This window comes from Oryzias latipes, chromosome 13 (assembly GCF_053564925.1).
Source record: "Oryzias latipes strain Hd-rR chromosome 13, Olatipes_Hd-rR_3.1".
Lineage (NCBI taxonomy): Eukaryota > Metazoa > Chordata > Actinopteri > Beloniformes > Adrianichthyidae > Oryzias > Oryzias latipes.
This window is the reverse complement of record NC_136249.1, coordinates 5,365,289-5,392,798: the sequence shown is the minus strand read 5'-3', so window position 1 is coordinate 5,392,798 and position 27,510 is coordinate 5,365,289. Positions and strand designations below refer to the sequence as shown.

The 27,510-nt window shown below is 39.2% G+C and overlaps 1 protein-coding gene across 9 annotated transcripts in view; it reads left to right on the top strand.

Annotated features, from left to right (window-relative positions):
- The window catches only part of bcas3 (BCAS3 microtubule associated cell migration factor), a 335,083-nt gene that overhangs the window by 71,571 nt on the left and 236,002 nt on the right, over positions 1 to 27,510 (top strand). For 5 of the 9 annotated variants that reach the window (XM_023961828.2, XM_078929748.1, XM_078929747.1 and 2 more), the window contains exons 16-17: positions 16,610 to 16,760; positions 21,985 to 22,029. In XM_023961828.2, coding sequence (XP_023817596.1) covers positions 16,610 to 16,760; positions 21,985 to 22,029 — 196 coding nt within the window. The remainder of the gene's footprint in view (positions 1 to 16,609; positions 16,761 to 21,984; positions 22,030 to 27,510) is intronic. The other 4 variants (XM_011482979.3, XM_078929751.1, XM_078929750.1 and 1 more) reach the window with 1 other exon arrangement.

The window sequence follows — 27,510 nt, the reverse complement described above, 5'->3', positions numbered from 1 at the left end:
GAGGTGCCCTTGCTTCCTCACCTCCTTCCTGTCTCTTCTGTTGAGACTCGGCTCCTTTTTTTAACCTGTGCAGTAAAGTAGACACTACTTGTACTAAAAAAAGAAAATTAGCCCAAAAACCTTAAAGGATCTCTATCTTTGGAGACTGTCCCAAGACACAAAGAGGGACAAACCTCATTAAAGTGGCCTGTGAGGTCAAATTAAAAACAAACGAAAGCAATAGATACCAAGGGAAAGAGTTATTAAGAAGGAGGGTGATGCGTGCACAGCAAGGGGGGGAGATACCTTTGTGTAATGGCAGCACAAAAAGCTGGTTTCTTAGGAAGTGTTGTCATAAATCAAGTTTTTGTTCCAATGGAGGGCAGTTGGACCATCTAACAAACAATTAGTCTTCACAATTATACAACTGTGTGTGCACACCTGGGAAGAAGACAAACTGTCAGTAGTACACATCATTTTTGTGACAAGATGCATACAAAGAAAAGATCAGAAAGCAACATTCTAAAAGTAAAGCTTTTTACAAGTGTGATATTCAACAGCGTGTATCATAGTTCACAGGAAATTAAAGTCAGACTTCATATTGCTTCAAAAGCTCTGGGCTTTTTAGTGTGAGAAACGCGCTATGTGTTACATGAGAAGTTCATGAAATAGTGATGTCTGCAATGTTTAACTTCTGAAGAGACACTGATCTAACACTTCTGTCCACACCGCAAAGAATCTGCCTGAGCAAAGAACATGGTGGGCCAAATACTGTATGGAAGTAATGCATTTAAACAAACTAGTAATAAAGTCCTTCTTTCTTCAGTTTTTCAGACTTGTCCTCTGCAAAAGAAAAATATGCAAGTAATGTTTAATGTTTGTTGAGTCCACGGTCTCCTTGACTTTTTGTTTAATAATCCATTCCTCAATAGTTGAATTCTGAATAAGGCCTCTTCTCTCGCTGTAAAAATGACAACTTTTGTTATCACTAAACAAATGACTGAGTGTTACAACAGATCAACGGTCCTCAAACGCAGAGAAAAAAACGTTCCAGTTCTGACAGATATGTGGCTCATTGTAACAACACTCAGGTATCACTGTCTAAAAGTAAGAATGGATGTCCAAAAAAACCAACATGTGGTCAAAGTTAAGAGAAATTGTCAATGATTTATGAATACTACTACAGACATCAGGACAAGGTGTGAGGACATATCACACCTTGTCCTCATTTCATTTAAACAGTTGCATTCTAAACATTAGGGAAATTACTCTCCCCAAAGTATTTTGAACACTTTTTATTTATATTACTGATACTTACAATAGTTACATTACAAAATAAGTTTGTTCAGTTTGTACTTTTAGAACAACAAATTTAAGCTCTTCAGTGCTTGAATATGCCACTCTTTTTTCAGATTTGTCTGGAGTTTGCACTGCCTCTGCTTGTGTTTCATTCCATAGTAGTTTTCTTCAATCTGCAGCTTGACTTATAGCTGTTTTGTAAAGTTAAGGGCAACATCTTGGATCGAATGTTGTTTGTAGCTTTTCAGTCTTGTCTATAGGTTTGAGGAAGTAATAGAATTAAAGTAAGAACTAGTGTTTCGAGGCTTTCAAATAAAAAGCAGCCACATGCTATGTGTGCTGAAAAACATGCCCAAAACACTTTATACGGGTACAGATTGCTATCTTTTTGCTTTCCCCTGATTTGCTCTTTTTACAGCTAATTCTAGGAGTGTAACGATTCAATTTAACAACAATTCAATTTGATCAGATATTTGTGGTTACTGATTCTATTCACTTTCGATTTTGATTCATTTGGAATGATCCGATTCACTGACCTAAAATGGATCCAGGACATCTTTAACCAAAAATTCCACCAGTGTGACTCAGAGAAATACCTGGTACTGAACAGAGCAGGTGAAGTTTTCCAGATTTCTTCAAGATAATCAAATGTAAATTAAATGTGTGTACAGACAAAGAAGTAAACTAGAATGAACGTCAAATCCATTCACATTTTAGTTTCTTAAAGTTCAGGCCACTGTTGTTTTTCCACATCCAAATGATCCAAAGGGAACATTCTTAGAACATTCTAGACACTGGATGGTCACATGACTTTGCTAAATTCAAAGTGTTTCCACACATTGGACTGGAAGGATGGTTGATCAGTTTTGCTGTCATCACACGCGTGTTGTCTGCTGTGATGCACTTAGTTGTTTTGACCTTACAGAAAAATAAACCTACTGTGCTTCAATCCAAACGGGTAGTTTCCAATTTTGATTCGATAAATGAGTTATCTCATTTTGAAACTGTCCAATAATATATACATATAGGTGGATCCAATTCCATTCTGCCTCAGACGGATCGGTCTGATTCAATCCTAGGAATAGAAATTGATTTATCGATTAATTGTTACACCCATGACTAGTTCTGAGTTTCTTCAGCAAACTTTTCAAATGTCTTGTTTTTGGTCTCAACTCTTTCCTCCGCTTTCACTCATTTTTGTTTTTTTAAAAATGAGCCAAATTGTAACATTACTTGCATTTATAGAATAAATCTTTTTTAAGATTTCAAATTAAAAATTGAAGAATAATTAATTGTTGATTTTACTTTGATTTCATTTCTGTACAGTTTTCAAGTACAGCTGCAAAAAATTTTACTTCTCTTAATCCTAAATGCAAATACATATTTAATGTAAATTTAAAAATAAATTGAATTTTTTGTCCTCATACTATCATTTGTAAATACTAAAAGAGTTTTTCAAGCTGATCCTGATGCTATTTTTGAATAAGAACAAGTTCATTCTCACTCCATAAGTTTGCTTTTGGGTTGAGAATTTGTGATGCAGAAATGACCAACAGTGTATGTTGCAGCATGCCTGTTATTCTGGCTCCTTAGCTTCCTGCCACATGTAAATTTAGAAGTGCAGTCCCCTCCTCCACCAACCCATGCTAACAGTGTTGATAAAAACTCCATCATTTGTCTAGTTTACAGCGGATGCAAACACACTGAGTCACATATGCTTTTGTGTCTGCCTTCCGCCTGTTTTTGTGAGTGGAGTGTGAATTTTGGGCAGTTGGGCCGTTTTTTTTTTTGTAGATTGGCAGAGAACAGCGGGGTGAGGCGAAGCGGGTCCGAGCCACCTAGCCACAACAGCTGCTCAGTGATTGTCGCCAGTGGGAAGAGCGCTGATTTTGGGGAAGGAACTGTAGAAAAGTACACATCCTTCTCAAAGCTTGCAGCCTGAGCCGCCGGCACACCTAAAAATAGAGGCAGCAATTGGCTGTCCTCTTGTCACTGTTAAAATCTAGAAAAGCTATTTATGTCCCACAGTACAACGTCTGTACACAGCACCATTTCTGTGCTTCCAGTTTTTCCTAAGAGCTTTTCCTCTGGGTGATCAATGCGATGTCATTTTGAGGTGATGTCCCACAGTGTGACTGTCGTACATGGCTAGATTAGTAAGTACTGATTCTTCGCACTGTGCAAAGGCTATGGAGGCTATACCAGCCACCAGCCAAGGAAGACATCTTACCACAAATACTGTAAGCACTTCCAATCCTGCCTGATCTTCATCTAAAAGGGATTTTTTTCATTGGGTTTTCTGTCTATCCTGCATTGATGAGGAGACATTGAAAGAGAAATGTACTGTTCCAGAACAGAATCTTGTTAAATTTCTCAACTTTACTTGTTGCTGCCGTACAGCTGACAGCTACGACATACACACTTCTTTAACATCCCCGGGCAGCTTTCAAGTGTATACACAGAACTACACTAATTCACTTCCCAAGTGTGGAACATCAACAGAGGGCTATTAGTCAGTGCAACAGATTTGTTTCCTCACCAAGCAGAAGTCTTGGTGGTCCGATCACAGGGCCATCTGGGCCCTGGCGCTGGTTCAGAGAGAGAGAGGGAGGCAAAAAACAAGGTGTGACGGGAAACTGTTAATTCACTTGTTGATAAAGGGACACTTCCTTTTTGCTATTAGAGGCTGACGGCTTGGTTATTTGGGTTTGTGACTTTTGTTTTATCTTTGCCTCTCCCTCCTCCAGCACTTCTTGCGCCCCTCCTCATGTCATTCATCGTCCGGTTGTGAAAAACACCAAGGCTTTGCAGTCCATGCTGAGGAAACATGACCTCATTGCTGCTGAAGTGTGACATGTATGTGTGCGGCTGTGTGCTGAGCCTGTTGTTCAGAAGGTCTTTACCAAGCAAGTTTTGATACATTTCCCGTTGGAAACTGTAAAAAGCATTGTGAACGTTTAACTGTTACTCATTCTAGCAGCACGACTTGTCTTTTTTTGGACCAATGTCCATAGGTTGTCCTTCTGTCAGTGGCTCAGCATAGCCTCACTTTGTAGCAACTGAGAAGTTTATGTAGCAGTTTTTATTTCTTTAGGGACATCTATTGCTGAGTCTGTAAAAATAGAGAATGAAACATACACATTTTGTTTGTTTTTGGTGTATTTTTGTTTTCTTAGGCCAACAAGGACCTGCTTGGTTTCCTTTTCCCAATAAAAGAACACGGGGTTGCTGTCACTAATCCACACCCTTCACATAAAGTACTGACATCTTATCAATGACAACTACATTGTTACCTGTGCCACTCTATGTTATTTTTGTTGATTTTCAGTGAAAAACGCCATGTGTCCATGTATTTTTGTTGGAAGAATTTTATTAGAAAAAAACAGAAACAGTTTACTGTAGTTTGGTGGAATCCCCTAACTGTTTCTGGTGGCAGAGCAGGGTTTTGTACCACAGTCGTCCTCTGTGTGGTGCTGTGTGGTTAGATTTGGCTCCAGTGTGCAGGAAAGCAGAGCTGCCAAGCTGCACCGCACTGCAAAGGAAGGACCTGTGAAGCTCTACTTACTGTAAGGGTTTCGCCTTGATACAGATCTGACGACACACAGACAGGCGTAGTTTCTCCTGCTTTTTTATGAATGACTGCTTCCTAAACTTAAAGCTATTCTGTTTTTTTGTTTGTTTGATTTTAGTCTGGGGATCATTTTGCAAAACTTTAAATCTTTTCACCTGTAAAAGTGTTTTTAAGTGATTAAAGTTAGACATAAAAAATTCCCTTTCTTAAAAATCAATTTGACTTCCATGTCATTTACATTATTTCCTTTTGCAAATTAAAATAATTTTCTTTAACAAGGAGTTGTTTCATGCTTTTCAGCTTTGATTTCTTTTTATATTTGACAACATATTTGACCAAAAGATTATTTCAGAATACATAAGAACAGACACATCTCTCTAAATTGGGCAAATGACCTTTCAACATGTTTTCCCTGCTAGCTATTGTGCATTCAGACAATCTAAGCTTTGTGCATTTCTCAGCGCAATTCAATTTAGCACTGAATACCATCAAAGGTAAGAAGACCGTGATGGCTGTTTTGTGCAGGCTTCGTCTGCAGGCCTCTCCCTGTGGTCGGCAGAGGAGCCGGGGCCCAGCTCGCCATGAGTCAATAAACGGAGAGCTCAACGCAAAACCACACGACAATCGAACAAGCTGTTTACCCAGAAAATTAGCCTTCCCCTGTACTTTTAAGGCTTTAAAAGAGACCAAAAATACAGTGTGTGGAATATGTATCTTGGCCTGCATTCGGGCTCCGCCAGAGACCTCTGTCCTTTCTACACAAACCCTAATAACTCAATCTGCACAACCACTAAACCCTCTTATCACTGGGCACTCGCCGCTACACTCATCATTATTTGATTTGCAAAATTGTAAGGTAGAGATAAAAGAAATAAAGCTGCCTTGCTGTTACACACAGAAGGAACTTGTGGCTTTCACCTTATTGCCCACCAAATAAAAAGGGCATTTTCTGAAAGCATGAACCTGAAGCATCGTCCCAAAATCAAAAGGCTTTACATCCAAGAATCTTGTTTGTCAGTTTACTGTGGAAATGTCCTTATCATTTTTAACATAAAGCAAAAACATTTGGTTTGAGATAAGTGCAAATTAATTTATCTAGTTAGAGTTTATGAAATGTGGCTGTGAGATTAAATCTATAGTTTTCCCAGTAAAATCATAATCAGTATTTCCTGTTGAGGGATCATGAGTTACCTAAAATATTTGCCTTTAAAAGAGGAACATAGAGAAAAAAAACCTCAAGCCCTTTTTTGTTTTAAATTTGTTTACTCATTTGACATTTGAGTGTTTTTGACATGCCGTTTATTTAAAGTGGAATGCCGGCACTCCACGGGCTTTGTTCAGATCAAAGCTGCCTGGCAGGTCTCTAGCAGCTTTCATGTAGGAACTTCTGTGGCATCTGCAGAGTCTGCGAGTCGGCATCACCGGCTCATCTAAACGTGGGAAATCACTCTCAGAAAGGTGACAAGGCAGCCAGTTTTGGCGTTTTTCTTTCTTTTTTTTTTAGTCTGTGTATGTTCAACCGGCTTGATTCCATAGTAATAGGTGAAAAAGCAGTCGCCTGAACTTGGTTTATCCTTTATTATTGACGACATTTTTATTGCCGACATCTTCTCTTTCAAATCAGAAATACAGTGGGAATAGAGCTGCTTTATATGCTCTTTGGAAGACGTGGCCTCCCATTCAATGCGTAAAGAGATTATTATACTAACAGAAAGTCTATGGGGTTTCAGGTCATTAAAATTCTTCTATTGTTATTTATTTAATTTCCTTTTTTTTCGAGAAATTTTAAAATTTAGGCCTACAAAAATTCCAGCCTTTTTAAAGAAGCTGGAAGAAATAAAGCACCTGGAACTTACGACTGAACCTTTAAATGTTTAGGTTTGGTTATGAATTTGTCGTCATCCTTTTAAAGGCGGTGCAGATGTCATTGTGTTTCTTTTTATTGTGTCCTCTGCATCATAGCACGCTGACTTCTGCAGCCCACCGCCTCTCTGGCTGCGGAGCCCCGTATTTAGTTCCACTCTGATCTGTTTTTCATCACGTACAGCGACAAAGCTCTTCTTTTGGGCTGAGATTAAAATGCTGCCAAAATTATCCTGTAAAAAAAAACATATTTTTGCGATTTAATATACGACTATAGTGGTGGATTAGTGAGCAATGTGTTGTGTAGGAATGGAGGAAAATAATTCTGAAATACGAACTGAATCTTGATCATCTTCTGTGGCTTCTGCTGCAGGCTAAATAAAGAAAAGTGTGGTTTGCAGATGCAGGTTTTTTTTTCCTATTCTTTCCGTTTAATATGAAATGATTAAAGATACAAAAAGTAGACATTTTAACTTCATAAAACTCCCCTTCCCAAAGCAAAAACAGAGCTGCTCCAGAGTCCTTTCTACACTAAAGCTTGAAGTTGTGCATGAAAAAGTTTCTTCCAAAGTGCCATCAGTGTTTTATGTAAGACCTAATAGAGATTTGACCTCAATGCTCGGATATAATCAGTTTTATCTGCATCTTATTTATTATAGGATGATGTGCTTTCATACAGAAATCTTTGGATTTCAGTCTATTAATGACAGTTAAATAGCCTCTTTCTGTCTGTATTTTATTAAAACAAAAAAGGATAATTAAAAAAAATGTTTTTTTAAATGTTGCATTTGTGACTTAATAAATTTTTATACATATTTCATTTTGAAATACAATAGAACTAATTTTCCAGATAGATTTTTGCTTACAGCGGTGTGGAATTTTCCTTTAGTGAGGATTTATCTTGCTAAACATAAATAGATATAAATATAAATATATAGAAAATATATATATATTGTAACACTCTACAGTTGTCACAATATATATATATATATTATATAAATATATATATAGATATAAATAGCATGTAGAGCATCTCATAGCCCTCTGCCTGTCCTTCTCCCCCCCGTGATCTTTTTCCTGTTCACCCCCCCCCCCCCCCCCTGCCTTCTCAGACATCTAATTGTTTGCCATAACCCGTCCCCCTTTAACAGTGAGGCACTAGCTCCTTGACCCAAATCAGATGATAGAGACACACATGCATCCACACACGTGCACACACTCATAGTGGGAGTGTGGGTGTCATCTGATCCAGCAGAGCTGTCTGGCCCCCTCCGAGTGTTTCTTTCTGGCGACGCAGTCCTGTCTGATGAAGCCTTGTAAATACTGACATGCTGTAAACTTGTGGATCTGATTTCAGGGTGCTGCTTGTGTGTTCCTGCAGTGTGTTCTTTGTTTGCACACTTTACTTTTGCTTTGTTACTGTTTGTTAGAAATGCCATCGAGATGGCAAAGTGATGCTGTGCTGCATGTCATCTGGGCTCGACGTATTTGTCTTTGCAATTTTTTTATTAAACGAGAATTTTTTATGGCTTTTTACGTTAACTTTTCTTTTTGAATTTTTCTGACCCTTTATTAAGATTCAAACACATCTTGTTATTTATTCTTGTAAGCGATTGTTTATCTAAGCTTCCTGACATGAGAAATGTCAATAAAAATACAAAACACACAAAAATGTTCCCAAATGGGGTTGTTAAAAATGGCTCCCTGTCAGCCTGCGGTTTGGGAGCAGGAGACCAGGCAGAAAGCCATTTTCACACAGGCCGGCCTGACCCTAACTCTCAGCTCTGACGAGCGGGATCGCTCCTCAGGCTGAAACGAGAGGCTCTGAGCTAAAAAGCCGCACATCCCTCTGCTGCAGCCGAAGAGAGAAAGAAGAAAGGGACGAGGAGGGGAAACAAAACGTCCTGATAGCTTTTCCACAGGTCCTCCTATTCCTCAACAAAAGAGTAAATCATGTGAAGTTTATTTTCTTTGCAGCATCTGTGTTTTATAAAGGCTCTTTTAATTTGTTTTTACTCCGTCCAGTGGGGGATCCCCTCTCCTTTTTTTCCCTTCTCCTTCCTCTTTATGTTCAACCCCCTTTTTAGCCCTCCCTGCTGTCTATTTTTCTCTCTTTCTTCTCCTCCCTTCTGTTTTTGCTCTCTTCCTTTCTTTCCTCCTCATGTGGAAGTGAGTGTTTTAATAATGATACTGTTGGGAATTGGGATGCTGGAGCAGCTTTTTCCTCATGTTCAGAGACACCCCCCCACCCCACCCCCAGCACCCGTCTCTGTCATTCTCCCGTCCCCCTATTTCAGTCCTTCCTACTGTTGGGCTTTCAAAGAGAAATGGAAAGTTAGAAAGTATTTCTTTTGAAGGGAGCTGAGATTTTAAAGTGCCAGGACATCCACTGTCAAAGACAGGTCTTGCAAAGGTGTAAATAGGAGATTTTTTAATGTCAATAATAATTAGTATCTTTGAAGTAAATTTACTCTTTTTTCTTTTACTTAACAAAAGAGGCTAAACGTTTTTTTTTACTCATCCAAAACGTCATGGTGAACCTTTTACAGTCAGTTTCTCCCATCCAACTGGGGATCTTGACTTATCAGAGAAAATATGACTATTTTTAAGTTATTCCTAGAAAAAGAACTTGTTCAAGTTGTATTTTTTTATATTCATCAATGTTATTGTTTTTGTTTAGATTTTGACCTTCATAAGTTTATTTCCACCACAATAAATCTTTACTTCAAAGATTTTGCTGGGACAGTAGACACATCCACATTCTCAGGACATCAGTGCTCGATTACAGCTTTTTTTTTCCTGACGTTTTGTAAAGTGTTCTTTTTGTCTCTGTTTCTTTATGCATTCTTCATGTTACATAGCTTTTCTGATCAATGTTTTTGTGTGTGTGTGTGTTAACGCATCTTAACAAACAACAGTAAAGTGAACAAAAAAAGTACAAACAAAGCAAAGATGGAGGTTTTTTCCTTCTCTTCATATGACGCCACCTGCTAAAGTCACGCCGTAATATGAATTTGTGTGGTGCTGGAAGGTCCAGGCAGGTCGTTTGTCAGAAACACCATCACTGAGCAAACCGGGTCCGACCTGCACAGGGAACCTGTGCGCTTAATTCATCCTTTAAGTGTTATTGATATGAAAATGTCCCCATTCTCCTTTTGCTTTGGAGCAATTGAGGTTAGTCATGACTTGGGTTGTTCCCAGGCCCCTGTAGAGAGGCCATACCATTGAACATGTAATTCTCTCTGAGGCAGCCTACAGACCCAGAGGAGGTATCCCATGTAGTGTGATATAATTAGAGATCAGGACAAGCTGTGCTAAAGTACAAAACCCATTTTTGTTATTTATGTTGCCTTCCCCTGAAAGATTTCTCAAGACATGGTGGAAACTGGCCTTTGATTAACAAGATGTGATTTCATTCAAATAATATTGCACTGAGTGAGAAACTCCAATGTGCATCATGTTTCTGTGCAGAAAATGACATTGAAACCAAAGAGTATCATTAGGTAAGGGCACATTTAGGTTAGTAGCAAGATAAGGATGTGTCAGAACAGGTCCAATGAGGGACTTTTACCATACTGTTATGTTTTGAAAGAATTGTTTTTTTCTTAAATGTTTATTGAGGTTGTTTTGTCCAAGACTAACATTTTTTTTTAATGTTTAAGTCTTTGCAAATCTGCAAAAATGTCTTCAGATTTCTGAACTTTTTGTCTCTTTACAAGGTATTCAGTGATTGATTTAAAAAAATAGCTCAAATGTGCTAAAAGTTTACAGACTCTAAAGTTAGTTAAAGTTAGTTATCTAACTACTTGCCTTACCTAAACAATATTGTTCAATAAAGATTCAATGGCTGATCATTTATGCAAAACCAAATGCAACTATTTTGGAAACTGACGCGAGTTCATTTCTGGTAAACTCTTCTCTAAACTTTGAATTATACAACCCAACACCTGCAGTTCTCATCAAGGTGAAAGTTTTATCATTTTGGCCATGAAAAATATGGAGCATGGAAAATTTGAAAAAAAAAAAAAAAGGTCTATGCAGAATCCTCTTCAAAGAGGATTTCCGCTGCTCGAAAGTTGTAGATTTCTTTCCCACACCGTCTCTCTCCATCATCTTCAGCTGCAGTTTCATCCTCAAGTTCAAGGTCCTTTAAATCCTGGAGAATCAGTCAACATGTCACCTGCCTAACCTGCTGCCTCCTCACACCTCCCATTCACCTTCCCTTTAGATCAGCATGCTTTTTTTTCCTTGAACTGAAATATCCTCTCAGGCAGAACGATTCAAATAAGACACAGTGTTTACGTGGGCTTCAGAGCTTGTCCTTTCGCACATCAACTCTTCGTTGGAAGCCGCCTGCTTGTATCGGATGCAAATCGGGTATTAGAAGAGGTAATAGAAACATGAGATAGCGTGACACCGGGGAGGCTGAGGAGAGAGAAAAAGCGCAAAGTGTAGAGAGGGAGGCTTAATGCGAGAAGAGAATGCAAATGCTTTTGAGATGGGGATGGACAAGTGGAGGAGAGCAGGAGGGAAGGTTGGATTAAGGTAGAAAGAAAAGGCGCGGGTCAGGTGTTGGTGTGACTTCTGGGCTGGGTCAAAGTTTCACTCTGGACGCTTGCGAGAGCTAAATTTGCATTGATGGGTCTTCTTTCCATGGAGAAGTCATGTATCAGTGCTTGGGAACATCATACGACAGCCATTAATCAAATCATGGCTCTGTCTAAAGCTGTCTGTCTGTTCTTGGCCATGTCTCTCTTTGTCTTTGTCTTTGAGGCGGCATTAGTCAGCCTTACTTTGCCCTCCTCTCTGACAGATGTTTTTCTTAGGAAAGATGGCAGTTAATATCACATTTATCAGGTAGACACACTTGTAAAATGACCCCATTGCCTGCGTTTGAAGAAAACAGCTCATTGGCTTAAGAAATGTGTTCAGCATTTAGAACCAGTATGTGAACGACCGAGCTGGTAAAACTAACAGTGACAGCTGTGTACTATTCAAACATCTTTCAGTTCTTTATCAGGCCCTTAATATCTTTGTCTTTAATAGACTGGACATGTTGATTTGTTCATAAACTGAAGTAAAAAAAGCTCATCATTTTTGATTGTGTTTCATTAGGTCTCTGGGAGCCATTCACAGACCTGATTTTCCCTCCTACTGTTTGCCATGGGTGACACACCCTTAATCAGTTGTTTGCATAGGTTTACTCCAGCACCCTGTCTATGAAAATAGCTGCAAAGACATGCAGTTTCACACGATTGCATTGTCAAAAGTATTTGGACAGTGGCAGAGCAGACATCCTGTCCACTCATTCACTGCTATTAATATCTAAAGTAATCATCACAGACATACATTACAAGCAGGCGTTTCTCTTCTTCAGCTAACTTTTTATTGGATGTACCTCTCTGGGGTTTACGTTTGCCTCTTTGCAAGACCAAACACGACCAGTCGACCAGTGTTAAGTTAGACGTGGAATGTTTTAGAATAGTTTAAATGTGAACTGAATTCAAAGCTTTATTACAAAAGCCTGTTCCTTTCAACAGTACAGTGTTTTTTCAAAGGTAATGTACTAATAAAGTTTTATTTTCTAAACCTGCAATGTCAGTGGTTTTGAAGTTATTTACCACTCTTCAGTTGTTTATTAAATCTTTTAAAATACATATTTTCATTTTAAGTATCCATTTCTTGCAGTGCATTAAGCATATATCATAGATTGGAATTTTCACGTGGAACTATAACCATGAAATATTCTGTTTTTCATGATGTTATCAATGATAGTTGTGATTCAGCTTAGTGGCATTGTCTTGAAGTTGAATCATGGCACCTGAACGTTTGTTTCATAACTTATACAACGTTTTAACACATTTTAGTACGTTTTAATGTATCGACTTTTGGTTTGTAGTCTCATTCCTGGACGGTTAGAGGAAAATCCTAGTGTGAGTCACATATTTGCACCTCAGGAGTGCTAATCTTCTCTTTTGCTGATCGTGTCCAGCCCACCACCCCAAACCCACATCCTCACACACGTCTTTCTGTTAGCCTTTCTACCATTCGGGCTGTCTTCACATATCATCCCCAGTCTTCAACACGTCCCGAACAGCCTGTCTTCACTGTCTGGAAGGTTGTGACCCCTAGCCTCGAGTGGCAGCACGTTGTGGCGCTTTGGCCAATACTGATCAGCGCCCCTCACTCTCAGCCTGGCCACACCTGTTCTGCAACCCTGTAGTGCCTGGGTTTAGAGGGAAGGCTTCTTTTGAGGAGTGGGGGTTGAACACAAATGAAGCAGCGGACCAAAAGTGAAAGGTCCAGTTTGGAAGTGGATGCTAAATTCATTGACACCCCCACCCTCACCCCCTCTCGTCTTTTGACTCAAGGACCATTCTGGCCTTTCAGGCTGCTTCCTGCACAGATTATTTTTTTTCCTCATCTGCTGCCGTCCCCACAACACAAAAGGTGGCTTCCCTGGCTCTGGGGGTGTAGCACTTTAGCAATGTGAAGGGCTTTCAGGAGCTGCCTCGGTCCAGGCCTCTGGCGGTTGGTCTGAGAGAGTAGTAGAGTTGGAATGAAGGCCAGCTTGGGGGTAATGGTCTCCTCTCCCCTCTATGAAAGTCATGCAGCATTGTTGGCCAACAGAAGTCTAAGAGACAGGCCAGAGGAAGGCCACAAAGCAGGGCTTTGGCAGGACTAATGAAACTCAGAGCTACACGTTAATGATCTAAAAGGCTGCACCAAAACACTCAGCAGTCCCTCTCCGCTCACATTCAAACTCCTCTTGATCGCCCCTTCCCAATAATGACAAGGCACTCTGCTGTTCCACATTTATTGTAACCTTTGATGTGTGCCTTGTTTTCTTTGTCTCTGTGGACCCCCTCCCTCCTTTTCATTCCTTTATGTTACGTGGCTGTCACTCATCTATTAAGGCAACAAACAGAACAAGGAAAACATTCAGTGTGTATTGTAGTGCACCCAAAGGTTTGCGCTTCATTTTTTCAAAGCCCTTAAACTTGGAATTTTCCTTGAGCTGCCAGCAGGATACACTTCTTTTGTTGTAGCAATTGCTGCATTATTGAAAACAGATTTGTTTGTTTTGTTTTATTGCCTATAACTTATTGAAACCGTGTCATTTTTCACCTATAATCTTTATTATATTGTACCTTTTATTAAAGGTAAAAAGCAAATAAACACGCAAACCACGTAAATTATTGTTACTAAAATTGTAGTTAACAACTTCTTCATGTTCTCTGACTGAAAATGTAGTCAGCGTGAGGTTTTAGAAAGATAATGTTGATACAATCTAAACGATACATACTGAAATACATGAATTTAAGATGTTACTATCTCATAAAGTTCATTTCACAATGTTGAGATTTTTGCAAATAATTTGGGACACATAGCATTCCATGTGTCAAGCCTGTGAATGTTCACATTCTTTTGCTGATCACCTGCCTGGGATTTTTTTTATTTCTTTGCTTGTTTAGCCACTGACTTATTTTTTTTTAACCATGAAAGACAACACACTAAAATTATAAAAGAATATGCACCTAAATTATAAAAGAAGCTCACCACTGATCCAGCCTGAAACCCTCTCTGAAGGTTGACTGATGCAAAGATTGGACTGAAAAAAACGAGCATTGTCCAAAGCAAACCTTAGAGGATCTTCACAAAGCATGAAGATTAGCTGCAGCTCTTTGAAAGTCTATGAACCCGGAAAACACAATTTAAGAAATGGAGAGTTGAAATTTTGCACTTTATGGATGAGAAATTTTCATGTTGAAAAGATTCAGAATGGGTACGGGGGTTATAACGGTGCCAGTATTGGTATCGGCTGGTATTTGCATAATTTAAGTATTACGGTATTGGTCCGATATTTTCAAAAATCTGCCGATATTTTTCTGAATGTTTTCAGAAACACTTTATTTTTTAAATGTATACTTGCAGATTGGGAAGCTTATGTTCACAGTCATAGTCGGTAATTGACTGTTTTAATGTAAATGTTATTAATGTTGTTCCTAATAGATCCCTGGCAATGGGGAGTTTATGGTTTACAGTTATGTCCGATAGTCAATAAATGGTTTGAATGTGTTCAGATGTATTTATATGAATGTTTGAAAGTGATCCTTGTTTCAATGAGATCCTTTGCTGTATGTTAAAAAGGTCAAGGTAAAAGAAAAGTTGTGTATTTCTCATAAAGAAAAGAAAAGGAAATCTAAACTCTGTGTTACAGTAGATGCTTAAATATCGGCCATCGTCCACAGCTACAGGGGAAATATCGGTTAAAGGTATTGGCCAAAACAAAAACTACATCAGTCCATCCTTAATTAAGAACCAGTTCAGAGCTTATTTGAGAAAAAAAATCTAAAATTATGCCCAAAATTCGTAGTTATTTTTTTCCCCCCTTCAATCAGAGATTCTACTTGTTTGTAGTTAATTTGATTTAAGGCCAATCAGAACTAATACCCACTTTAAAGTGCCTTATGAATATATTTGCTAAAAACAAAGTCAGTCAATCTTAGTGAGAACAGTTTTGTGCCCTGCTTATCCTGTCAGGGATTGGGTCTGCATGATGTGTGTAAACTGTGGTGTTCTCTGCAAAATGGAGGCTAGTTGCATGATCGCTGTAAAACAGGAAGTTAGACAGTAAGTGAACCAGTGGCCTCCCTCTCACTGATTTAGCTGGTTAAGATCATTAGGCTTTTAAGGAGCCCTTTGAGATGGCCTGATTATGTTTGACTGGAGCTTTATGGTGTATGCGGCCTGAGATAGGTTTCTCTGGATCATCTGTCTTTGTGGTGCGTTTATGTGTTTGGCCGTATGTGTGTTGTAGCAGAGTGCAGGGCCATTTGATTGCTCTTGATTAACAGACTGCCAGGCAGCAAAAACAGAGTCTTTGTCATGTAGCATCTTGAGCTGGTTACTTCCAATCATTCCTGGGGAAAGCTTGGGCGATGCATGAGTGAGGCAGCAAAAAGTGAGAAAGGGTGGTGTTTCTTTTCCAGGAAAATAAAACTTAACAGAAAAATTGAAAATAGTTTCATAAGAGAAACAAAGGTGCCGCATTTTAATGAAGCCGTTCTGCTGTGCAGAAAGTAGCAATAGATTTATCTAGAGCATATTTGCAAATTAGCATCTTCAAAGATGACTGAGCTCAATAGTAACAGAACATTAAACAATGACTGTGAATTAAAGCTGTCACTATCACTGAGTCATGTTTAATGTAGTGGTAAAGGGGCTACTGTATGTCATGCAAAATAAACTTTTTGAGCTTTGAAGTGTTTTATAATGTTGATTCCTCACTATAAACAACCAAAGCGGTATTTCACTTTATTCAAGCATCTCAGAGTTTTCTTTTGAAAAACCTGCACCTCCCAATCCAAGAAAACGAGCAGGTTCTCACATTATGACATCACAAAGATAGGAACAGCCCCTTCCAGGAAGAGTCTACTCTGCCAGCACTGGCTCTGGGCTAACACACACACAACCACTTTCTCTGTGGAGCTAGCACTCATTTGCTCAACGCTTTCATTTTATATACACAATATTCACATCCATCTTTGCAAAGGTTTGGAGGGTGTTTGCTTTTGTGGGTGAAACGCAGACATACTGCCCAGGCTGACTAGGTTGACATCATGAAATGGGCGGCACCCACAAGGAGCGAAAGGCGGAGCCTCAGAGATCAAGTCGCCTTACTTCTGGGTAGTAAAATGAGCTGTAAAAATAAGTAATATTTCATTTTAAAAAAAATCATCTTTTGGTGTGCTAAAGGTAATATATGATCATATACCAGTCTCAGAGGCTTAAGAAAAGGATGATAGAGGCTTTTAAACACAACTTGGAAAAGTCTTCAACTGACATGTTGAGTCAGACAGCTCTGGAACTGACTAGTCTGTCATGTCTTCACAGCTAAACTGAGTAACCAGGATTCCTACAACAACTTCACCAACAACAACATGGGGAACCCTCGGCTCAGCCAGCTGCCCAGCCTCACGGTGGTGCTGCCGCTGGCTCAGATCAAACAGCCCATGACCCTCGGCACCATCACCAAACGCACCGGGTAGGTCACAGGCTAAAACACACAGCAGTGCTTATGAAGAATTTCATTTGCTTTTGAATACACTTTTTTAAACCTGACTTTTGCTAAAAACTACATGTTCTTTTTAGATGCTGTTTGTAAGCCATATTGTAAACTAACAAAATGAAATGGAGAAAAAAAACACATTATCTTATTTATATTCAAAATTAAAAATACAAAAACATGTTAAATGAATTAAAATAAAATCATAAATATGTCATACCTGCTATCCATTTGTACCATGGCTATGTATACAATGGTATTTAAGCTACAACTGAGTTTTCTTTCCTCCTGCTCGTTCTACATACTGTGTTTTGTATCCAAGAACACTTGACAGTCAGAGCATGGTGGAGAAACTGTTGCATTCTCATGCTGAGCTTTTACATTTCCCTCCTTGGATATCGACTCACCGGTACTTTTACCAGCAGACTATGTTGCCATCAGGAGGGCTTAGCAGGCCAAAACATTTTCTTCTGCACATCCTGCTGATGCTCAGACTTTTCTTTGCATAGGGTAATGAAGCACAGCACACATGCAGACTCATTCAATGCGCTGTTGACTTATTTTTGATGTTCGTTTTTAGTATATATCTTCAAATTTTGAAAAAAAAGAAAAACCGTACAGTTGTTTAAATAAATTCAAATTGCCAGATTTTAAAACAAAATGTGGTTTAGTTGTGAAAAGTAGAAAAAAGTATTTTCCCCTTCTCCTTGTCTCTGGATCTTTGCCAAACATTGTAATTTTGTAGTTTTAGGAGCATCAGCAACTACAGGCTTTTGCTAAGTGCATTTACATACGCTACAGGTGGCTCTGCAAGTATAGGCCGATTTTAATATTTTCATTTAAATGTCATTTTCATGCCCTGTTTGAATAGGAAATGTGCTAATGATTCAAACAGACGGCAATGGATGCCCCCACCCCTGTGATATTTGATAAGTGGAGCTTTGGGGATTAAAAAACAGAGTCCTGATCCTGCAGTCAACATATGAAGAATTTGGATGCTTTCCCCGATCATAAAGATAACTTTAAGTTCATTTGTTATGGAAAACTGATGAGATGGGGCTGTTGTGGTGTCAGCATTTGCATGTTTATGGGATACCAATACTGCTGCTTTGGTCTTCCAGTCTGTTATAAATGCATACATTTGATTTGATTTGATTTGATTTGATTTGCACCTCTTCATCATCAAATATAACCAATTATGAGTTACATCTCCAAAATGTGGGTTCAGTTAAATGCTTGACGATACTTTTAAGGTGTGCAGACTTGCAAACCCTTCTGACAGTGTAAACATGCTACCAAACATAGAAGTCTTTGCATTGTGCAGTGCATAGTGGAGTTAAATCCAAGGTCTTTGAAGGATCAGCATCTCCGTGACTCTAACAGGGATTCAGTGGTTTCTGAAGATGGAGACCTCTCCCAGCTCAGCCACATAGACTACTTTATACTGAAAAGTCTATAAAAATAACTTTTATAGACATTTGCCTACTACAAATTGCTTTTGTTTGCAAACTCCAGTGTGATCATGACGAACAATAAGCACATGAACTGTGCAGGGAGTGAAAAGAATCCAATGTATCTAATGACAGCATCGCTGACAGTTTGTCTGTTCAGTCTGTTTGATAGCGTCAAAGCTTTTCAGTAAAAGCAGTGATAGAATTTGGTATGTTGTTCTTCATTATCAGGAATTGTTTAAAAAAAACAGCTGGACATTATTTATTTATTTAAAACCATCTTTGGGCGTGAGGTGAAATTCCAAAAGGCGAATAAAGATTAAAAAAAAGACAATTATTAAAATATAACTTGAAAATATTGGTGTAAAAGTATTAGTCAAAGCAGAAAATGCAAAAGTCAGAAAGAGACGTATTTTCCATTAAAGCTCTTTGTTTTAATTTTAGGACTCCATGTTCTTGACAACTTTACCTGCCGTGCGTCTGGCATAAACTTTCTGCTCCCTGTGTTGGGAAATGATCAGAGGCCTGTCAGCTGGTCTGCTCCAGCTTCACCCCTTCATCCAGTCCATGTCAGCATTAATGCATCAGGACATGCAGCTGTGCAGCACTCTCCTGCCTGCACGCGGCTGCACCAATGCACCACGCCGCCACACACGCTGCAAGTGAGGCAGCAGGTTTGCCCCCTAGAGTGGGAGGTGATATCATATGCTTTTGTGCTAGACTTGCACCAGAGTACCCAAGCACCATCTGTTGGTCTGCGCAGCCAGTCCCTCTCTTTCTCTTTTGTGTCTGCTTGGTGAAGGGTGGGGGGGTGAAGTCGAAGCATCCAGCAGCTGTATTTACACCTGTATGAGCAGATCCCTGTTGGCAGGGCAGCGGAGGAACACACCAGCTGCTTAACCTACATTCCCTGCCGTGCTGTCTGTGTGTGCACTGTGCCGTGACACACCAACACCTATGCACACATGGATGAAGCCTTTCCCCAGTTTGTGTGACCAGGGTAGATCCTCTGGACCACCAATGTGCAAAAGATGTCACTGTTTTTCCTCCCTGATGTCATGTTTGCAATGTCAAGGAAGACCTCCACAACTCCCTTCTCTCTTAATTTAGTCTTTGTGCTCTCCTGCCATCAAAGCGGGGAGGAACTGTGGAAAAATCCTCCGCATCCGCCTGATAACCCCGTTGCAGACCAGCCCGGGTCAGAAAGTGAAGGAACGCATCCAAACTTCTGCTAGGCTTCAAAGGGAACACGCGCGGCTGGGGGTGTCCCGTTGCTGATCTCTTTCCTGTCAGCCAAATTTGGCAAAGAGCTGAAACCATTTTCATCAAATCCCAAAGAGAGTGTTCATCGAATGAACCAATTCTTTCTTGTTAAGGGAAATAATTCAAGACGTTTCACTCATCCATACAATCAGCGCTGTTGTATAATCACAGACTTTACTTGTCAAAATGTCTGCCGGCTGACATTTGGCTTTGCAAACCAACAAAGCAGAGCACACTTATCCCATCTACACACCGTCTGACTTTAACACAGACAAATGAAAATCCAAATGGAGAGATTGTCAGACGCAAAACATAACACCACCCTTGACTAAATCCCACAGATAACATTTTCAGGCAAATGCAGATGAAGTAAGTGCAGGCGGGGTAACAAGAGAGACAACAGCCAAAGAACAAATGAGAGCCTGTGATCTGTCACAGATGTGCTGTCAGCTTACTGTAATACTGGTGTAAGAGGCAGCCTCGTGCTGAGCCATTGTCTTCTCCAGCCTCACTGAGACCACAGCTAAAAAGCAGCTTTAAGAATGCACCACATGGCAGCAAGGCTAAACCATTTGCACAAATCACCTCACTTCCCTCCCTTTTTAATGGCCCAGGCGGAGCTGCTGTTGGGGCCAATAGGTTAGGAGATGAATGTGTGAACAATTATTCTTTGGGAGAGGGGTCGTTGCCCTTGAAGGTCGATTATGCTCATTCTTTCCTCCTTCTCCCAAATCTCTTCCTCTGTTGCTGGGTCTGTATAACGCATCCACTTAGTTTGACATGGTTCTATATTTACCCATCTGCTGCTGCTTGGACTTGGGGACTTTTGCACCAAAGTGTGTCACTCTTTTTGTGACCAGTTTGGTTTTATCTGCCGTTCAAACTTTTCCAAGGCACCTTTCCAAGGACGGGGTGTCTCTATTTGTATTTTGGAGATGTACACATGAAGCAGCAATCATTTTCTTACCTAAAAAAGTGAACTGGTGGAAATCCAACTTCAGATGAAAAATGGACGGCAACATTTAAATTGAGAATTGGCTACAATGCTAAATGGAATCGATATTCTGGGTTACTTAGAACCATGGTGTTATGTAACGCTCCATGCTCTCCTGCTGCACAGCTCCCTACATGCATTGCAGGGAGAAACCCAAAGCTGTTTTGACCTTTGCTGCACCCTTGTCCTTCTCCCTTCACCCTTCCATTACTCTCCCATTGGGGTCCCTCCATTTACCCAGCTGGAAGGCCAAAATGGTTGCTCAGCTGGTTTAATAGGCTCAGTGCTGTAGATGGTAGAGGCCAACCAAAGCCCTCTCTCCCCCCAGTGGCAGTTTACCAGGGGCCTCCATTACACCAACCAGTTTAATCATCTGTCTACTTGCTCTCCAGAAGTAAGACATTCCATAGCAAATTGTTGCTCCCCGTCTCCCGGAGGAACATTTTTCTACATATCCGTGTACCAAGACTAATTGGATACTGCGTGCTATCGTTGGGAGGGCCGGGGCGGATGCGGTGAAAGCGATAAAATAAAGAAGTGCTCCAGAGTGCTTTGGTTGGCGAGGGATTCTGTTTTTCATGACTGGAGGAGGTTGGCTTACAGGGACAGAGTTCAGTCTCATTGGCCCTTTATTGCTGTAGGGAAAAAGCTTATTTACTGTAAACTATTTACAGAGCTCTGTCACTATCTCTGGACATGCAGAATAAACACAGGAACACACTCCCGCTCCTAATGTCTTGTAAACACACACAGACTGCCAGATAGACAGAAGTGCATCCTGAAGAAGACACTACACTGTGGAGGACATACACTTCATACACAAACAAACTCCATACTTGTTCATATAATCACAGTGGATAGACATTTGCCCACACCCTTGCTTTCAAAATGGACATGTGCATTCAGTGCACAATGCACTGCCATCAACACAAACTTAGTCTAAAAAAAGAAGTGGGACACACATACACAACTTGTCTTGACAATGCTTAAGTCCTGTTAGTTTTTCTAGTGTCTCCAGTCGTTAAACAAATGGGATAAACACTTTCGACTCCTTCTTAGTCAGCAAGAGACAACAGTTCAACAATTGGAACTGTTCTCCATCTGTTATTTTTGTGTGGTGTGTTTAATTGTCTAGATTTTTGTTAGTAAATGAAGAAAACACTAGAAGTAATAAAAAACATGAAGATTTTTTAGGAAACAAGAGAAATAAATAATCCCAAGGTTGTGGGCAGGTCACATCTGATAAAATATGGTATTGTCATTTTAGAGCAGCCCCAGCAGATGAGTCATCAAGCTGTCCGGCAGGTTTTCAAATCCATCTTGGTGCAGACATTCTGTTTCCTGCCTTATGTGTGTTGTGCACTTAAACAGACACGTCAAAGAGTATGTAATGTGAAAAGTGTGCTTGGTCAAGTGTGCTAGTTTAAATAATGGTTTTTCCGTCTATTTTTGTGTCCCCACCCTGTTCACCCTCCCCTGCACCCCTCTTGTGAAGACCTTACCTCTTTGGGGCGGGATGTTTTGCCTTTAAAACTCCATGGTGAGTTTTGCCTCTCCCCTCCTCTTTACTCCCTTGGCAGCATGCAACTGTTCAGTCCGCCAAAGCTCACCTCCTCCTTTACCTCTCATTTGTCTCCTTGTATATTTTTCAACACACTCTGCAGTTTGCACAGTTGTAACTCAGGAGCGGGCAAAAATCCTGAAGAGGAGTGTTTCTTCTCTCAGCCTCGCTTTTGTTATTCAGTATTTTTTTTCGTACATCTCATTGTCATAATGTCAGAGATGTAGATATTAGATGATTCTCTTCCTTGTTTCAAAGTCACTGTAATACTTTATTACCGGTACTTGAAGATTATTGTGTACTTTGCTGGATTGTCAGAAAGCAAAAGTGTGCGTAATATTTGGTGCTGGTAACTCAGGAGACATTAAAACCTCTTTGGGACAGAAATCAGTGTCCTGTAACTTTAATCCGCTCATTTAAAAAAAAAAAAGGATTGTTTTTATGTTGTTCTGTTTCTCATTATTTTTTTTAGTTTACTTGTTTGTTTGTTTTCCACGCAGTGCTTCTTTCTGTACAAGACCTGGTAATTTGTTGCTTCGATATAAAGTTCTGCTTTTTTCTTACGTTTTACCTTTGTTATAATTCACTCTACAGTTACAGAATACATTATAGAATTATGACTTTTTCATTCCTATGCATGAAGCACATGGTATATTCGTAAAGCAGTCAAGCACTTGGGGGGTCTAATAGTAATGCCTTTGTTTGTCATCTTAACATGGCTTAAAGCAGTTGTATAGCCTCTGCTTAGTAACAACAAAGTAAGGCCAGTTTCACCTCTACTCTGTTCCATGTTCTCGTTTTCTAATGAGTCCATCTTCTCTAGACCTCACCTCGTGTTCTGTCTAAAACGTAACTCATTTCCTCATTTAGTTATTTTAATAACACACTAGAATAAGCTTCATACTGACATCTCTGCAACTTTTTAGAAGTTTAAATGTGTTGTCAACTTCTGTCTCTGCAAACTCTCAAGTCCCATCCTGTGGCTAGAAGCTTTAACTGAGAAAAAAGAGAAAAATGACAAGTACCAGAATGTTAAAGGATGTATATGCTTGCATTGTTGGATGGAGATATTAAAGCATGAGATTTTATTAAGTGACAGAAACAGAAAAACAATTGGAAACATCTGATCTGTAAGGATCAAAGGAATTACAATTTTGGTGAGAAATTATAACAATATGCATCTATTAATTTAGGATTTTTCTGACTGCATATGTTGAGCATTAACATTTTTCTATACAAAACTATTCATTGTTCTTTTTCTTTTTTTTTTACAATGTGAAAAAGCCTACTCTCTTGTCATCGCTGCCTTTGTGAAATCAGATGCTTACAAGCTTTTAAAGAATAAGAGTCACTTATGGAGAGATGATTGAGTGGCTCAGTCCAGTGAACTTTTCCCTCCCCGGTTCTGTGCTCTGCAGCTCCTCCCTGTTGCTTCCATTCACTTTAGAAATGAATAGCATGTGGTGCCTTCATCAAGTCTTGGGTTTCATCTTTTGTTTTTGGGCAGTAAGTCATACTTTCTAATTGAGACATTTTGTTTTTCATCTTTTTTTTTCTAAGTTGGCCTCTTGTTTATTTCTGAGTGTATCATTTGCATAGCTACACCTTATTGGTGTTGGAATCATCAATATCAGCTGCCAAATCCAATTTTCTTTGGGGTTTAAAAATTCAGCGATGAGATTCTTGAAAGCCACACTTAGGTTTGTAGTTTCTGAAATTGTCCACATCTCTCTGAGTTTTCAATGTATTAACATTATTATTGATATTATTATTATCATTATCATTATTATCATAATAATAATAATTATTATTATTATCATTATTTTCTTTCAAAATGTTCTTTTTTGCAGGAAGGGGGGAATAGGTTGAAGTTAACTGTGAATACTTTTCAGAACAAATCCTTATGCCTGGAAGGATTATTTTCCCTAACTTCCATTATTTGAGGCACTGATCATTAATAGTACTAGAAGGCTATGGTTAGCATAGCCTGAAGGCTGCATTATTTTGTCAAGGACAGCAATCAAATAATAAACGCAATGTCGACTGATCCGTCCTCTACTTAACTGCCCCCTCTCTTTGTCTTTCTTTGTCTGGCATGTGCTTCCTGAACACAGTTATAACGCTGTCTCCTGTTCTGATAATAATTAACCACAGCCAAGAATCACTGCTTCAGAATATGTCCTGCTCTTGGTCACCACACAGCCAGCTCATAATATTTGTTTACCAGGAGGGTTTTATAAAATAAATGGAAGCTGCCACTGGCCTTCCAGTCCCCCCCTTAGAGGCGCCGCCTGTTAGCTCCGGACACGGTAATGTGAAGGGACTTTGATGGTTGATGTCTCAGATTGAATTATGCCCTTGAGGAAAAGCTATTAGCTCAGTCAAGAGTCCTCATTTGTTAAATTAAAAGTGGAAATGACATGAGAGTAGTCTTTTCAGTGAATTAAAGTTGGAAAGAAAATAGATTCCTCTCCATGCTAAAAGGCCATGGTACAAAAGGAAATCTGGTAGAAGGGGGAAAGAATGGCATTTGCTGTTTGTTTTGGTCTTCCATCTTGGTGTTTTTATATCTTATAATTTGGAGAACTTTACAAACGCCTTATTGTGCCAATGGTTCACTTGAAAAAATGTTTTCCATTCAAACACAATGGGGTGTTAAGGCCACAACTTTTTGTTCTAGGAGAGGAAGCCTTAACACTTCCATTCAAATGAGTTAAAAAGCTAGATATCATTAAAATACAGATGAATACAATAAGAAACCAAACTGTCATCTGGGGTCCAGTTGGCGAACTTGGTGGGACATAAAGCCTCTTCAGAGTTTCAGTTTAAGGACACAAAATTATAGTGAGGAGGAAGAACCATAACTTGCATTTGGAAGCATTTAAGTTCACAAACACGTGTGTGAACACATGGTTGTCTCTGCTTAGGTTTTGTTAGTGACTTCAAACACAAATTGCTCCCACTCTACTTAACCCAAGGTCAACCATTTGTCACTTTCCTGTAAAGGAGAAACAATGAGTTTCACATTGTTTTTAACATGCTCTACAGTCAGATGGGTCACTGGCAAATTGTGAGTGTTGTCATGTACCAGGTGAATTTCAGGATTTTTTTTTTCTGCATGATGTACCTCGATTTACTTTGCGTGTGACATCATCAAGAGGTTTATGTATGCATTCAAACTATCAATCAAACTTTATTTATAAAGCACTTTTCATATAATAGTATAACACAAAGTGCTTTACATAAAAAAGAACAAAATAAATAGTATAAAAACAAGCAAGAAAATTAAAATAAACAAGCACAAAATCAATCAATAAATAAAAATAGGCCCCCCCTCCCCGTACCTACACTCCCCCCCCCCACTTCTTTCACATCTCCCACCCCCAACGAGAAATAGAAACAGGCTGTAAAGTGAAATAGTGAACATTGCTGTAAAGTCGGGGGTAAAGTCCAATAAAGTCAAATCCATTCTAGAGTGTTCTTTTTGCAGTTCAATGCATACTAATTCCATTACAGTGGACCCTTCTTTTAGCAGATTTGCATACTTTCTTTTTTTTTTTCATACAGCACAAAGAGTCTTGTGTCATAATTGGCTGTAGACCCTTTAAAACTGAACTCCTTTGTGCTGTGTCTCCTGTACGGAGTGCGTCCAGCTTGCCAAATCTACTTAAATCTTCAAATGCTAGCAGATCTTTGGTTTTATTCAATGCCGTTGGCTTTTTTTGTTTGTTTGTTTGTTTTTTACAAAGGTTTGAACTTTGAAAGTCTCAACAAGAGAGAAAAAGCTTAAAAATGTTAATGTCTGTCTGAAAAAAGTATGTCCTCAGGGGGTTTTCAGCTATAAAACATCGAGACTCATTGTAAACAAAAACAGAAAAGGTGGATTTCAGCTATTGCTGGTTAGAACATCACTCCCGCGATAAATGAGGGACCACTGTATATTCATTTCAGTTTATTTTTAAAACACCGATTTGCAACAGGTGATATCGAGGTGCTATCGAATTTTTTTCCTTACATTTTTTGTAAGCGTCTTTTTCCCCATGCTCTTATATTTATACCCATTGTGTCATATACCTTGAAGATGTGTGTCTGGCTCAGGGACACATGGACTGGTTGATTGTCATTGCTAGAAGTTGAATACCTATGAGTCAGATCAGCTGAGCTATTCAACCACTGCCAATTAATAATGCGCAATAAAACCGTTTTGATCTAAGCTGATGTCAAAGTCAAAAAAATATTTTTGCTTTGTGCCAGAAATCGTACATTGTGTAGCAATCCATGGGGATCAAACTATAAGTTTCCTCTCACACTTTGCCATTTACCGCATGTTATAAATCACGCAAGGGTTTCACAAAATGTAAACAGTGTTTTGTGTATATTTTTAATTCTTTCTGTTTTGTATTAAGGTTCCAGGGGTTTGTTTGATAAAACAATTTAAGAACAGGGATGTTTCACCATAAAAGGACAAATCTTGAAAATCCCTCTTTTAATACGAGCAAGCCTTTTCTGCTGAATGCTTTGTTTTAAATGCACTGAAGGACAAACAGGCCCAAGGAAGAGCCTAGAGGCAAGGACAAGGGCAACCCAGTGTTAGCCAGTGCAATATCCTGAGCGTGGCTTTATCTTCCCTTCCATCTTCCTTTCACAGACGGGGCTTACTGTGGATTTTTTAGTCATCCAGTACTCTCCCCTTGACCCAGCACCAATAAATACAATCAAAATAAGTTGTTTAGAGAACTTTCCAGTGAGCGGCCTTGTTACTTCCCCTTTCCTGATTCACAGAAGGCAAACAAAGATATAAAAATTACTTTTATCCAGGGAGTATTTTACAAGGTGCTGACAGTCTGAAAAGGGGTAACAGACAGCAGATTTATCAAGTCTTTCAGCGCCTGGTATTGTGTAAGTTGCTTGACCTGATAAACCCACAATCTGCTCCTATTAAGTTTCCAAATTAAATAGCAGCTTTTATCACTACTTTTATTAATTTTACTGTATTCATTGCAAGGGAAAGCAATCCATACCAACTTAAATCTCTTACAGGCTAGAAGTAAAAGTTTTGGATGTCATAAACGGTGTTGTGGTTTATTTTAGATCTAAAGATTTTTCAAATAAAAGTTAAAAGCTATTACTTAAAACATTCAACATTTTTTACTTCATGTTATTGTATATTTGATAGAACTATCAAGTAAACTATACCTAAATATTAATTATCTAAAAGGTTAAAGTTAGTGTACTTTGAATAAAAAAACTGACAGTATTGAAAGTATCTTTACTTGCCACTATGCACATTTTATTCTTACCTACTTCTACATTTATGCACAGCTGTCAGGGCGTTATATTAATGCAGGCCTTCTATTATTGAGCCCAATTCATGTCTGATCCACTACAACCACATATTGATGTCCAGGTTGCTCATAAGTTTGGACAATAAAAGCCGATCCTGCTACTGCTGTCTGATTG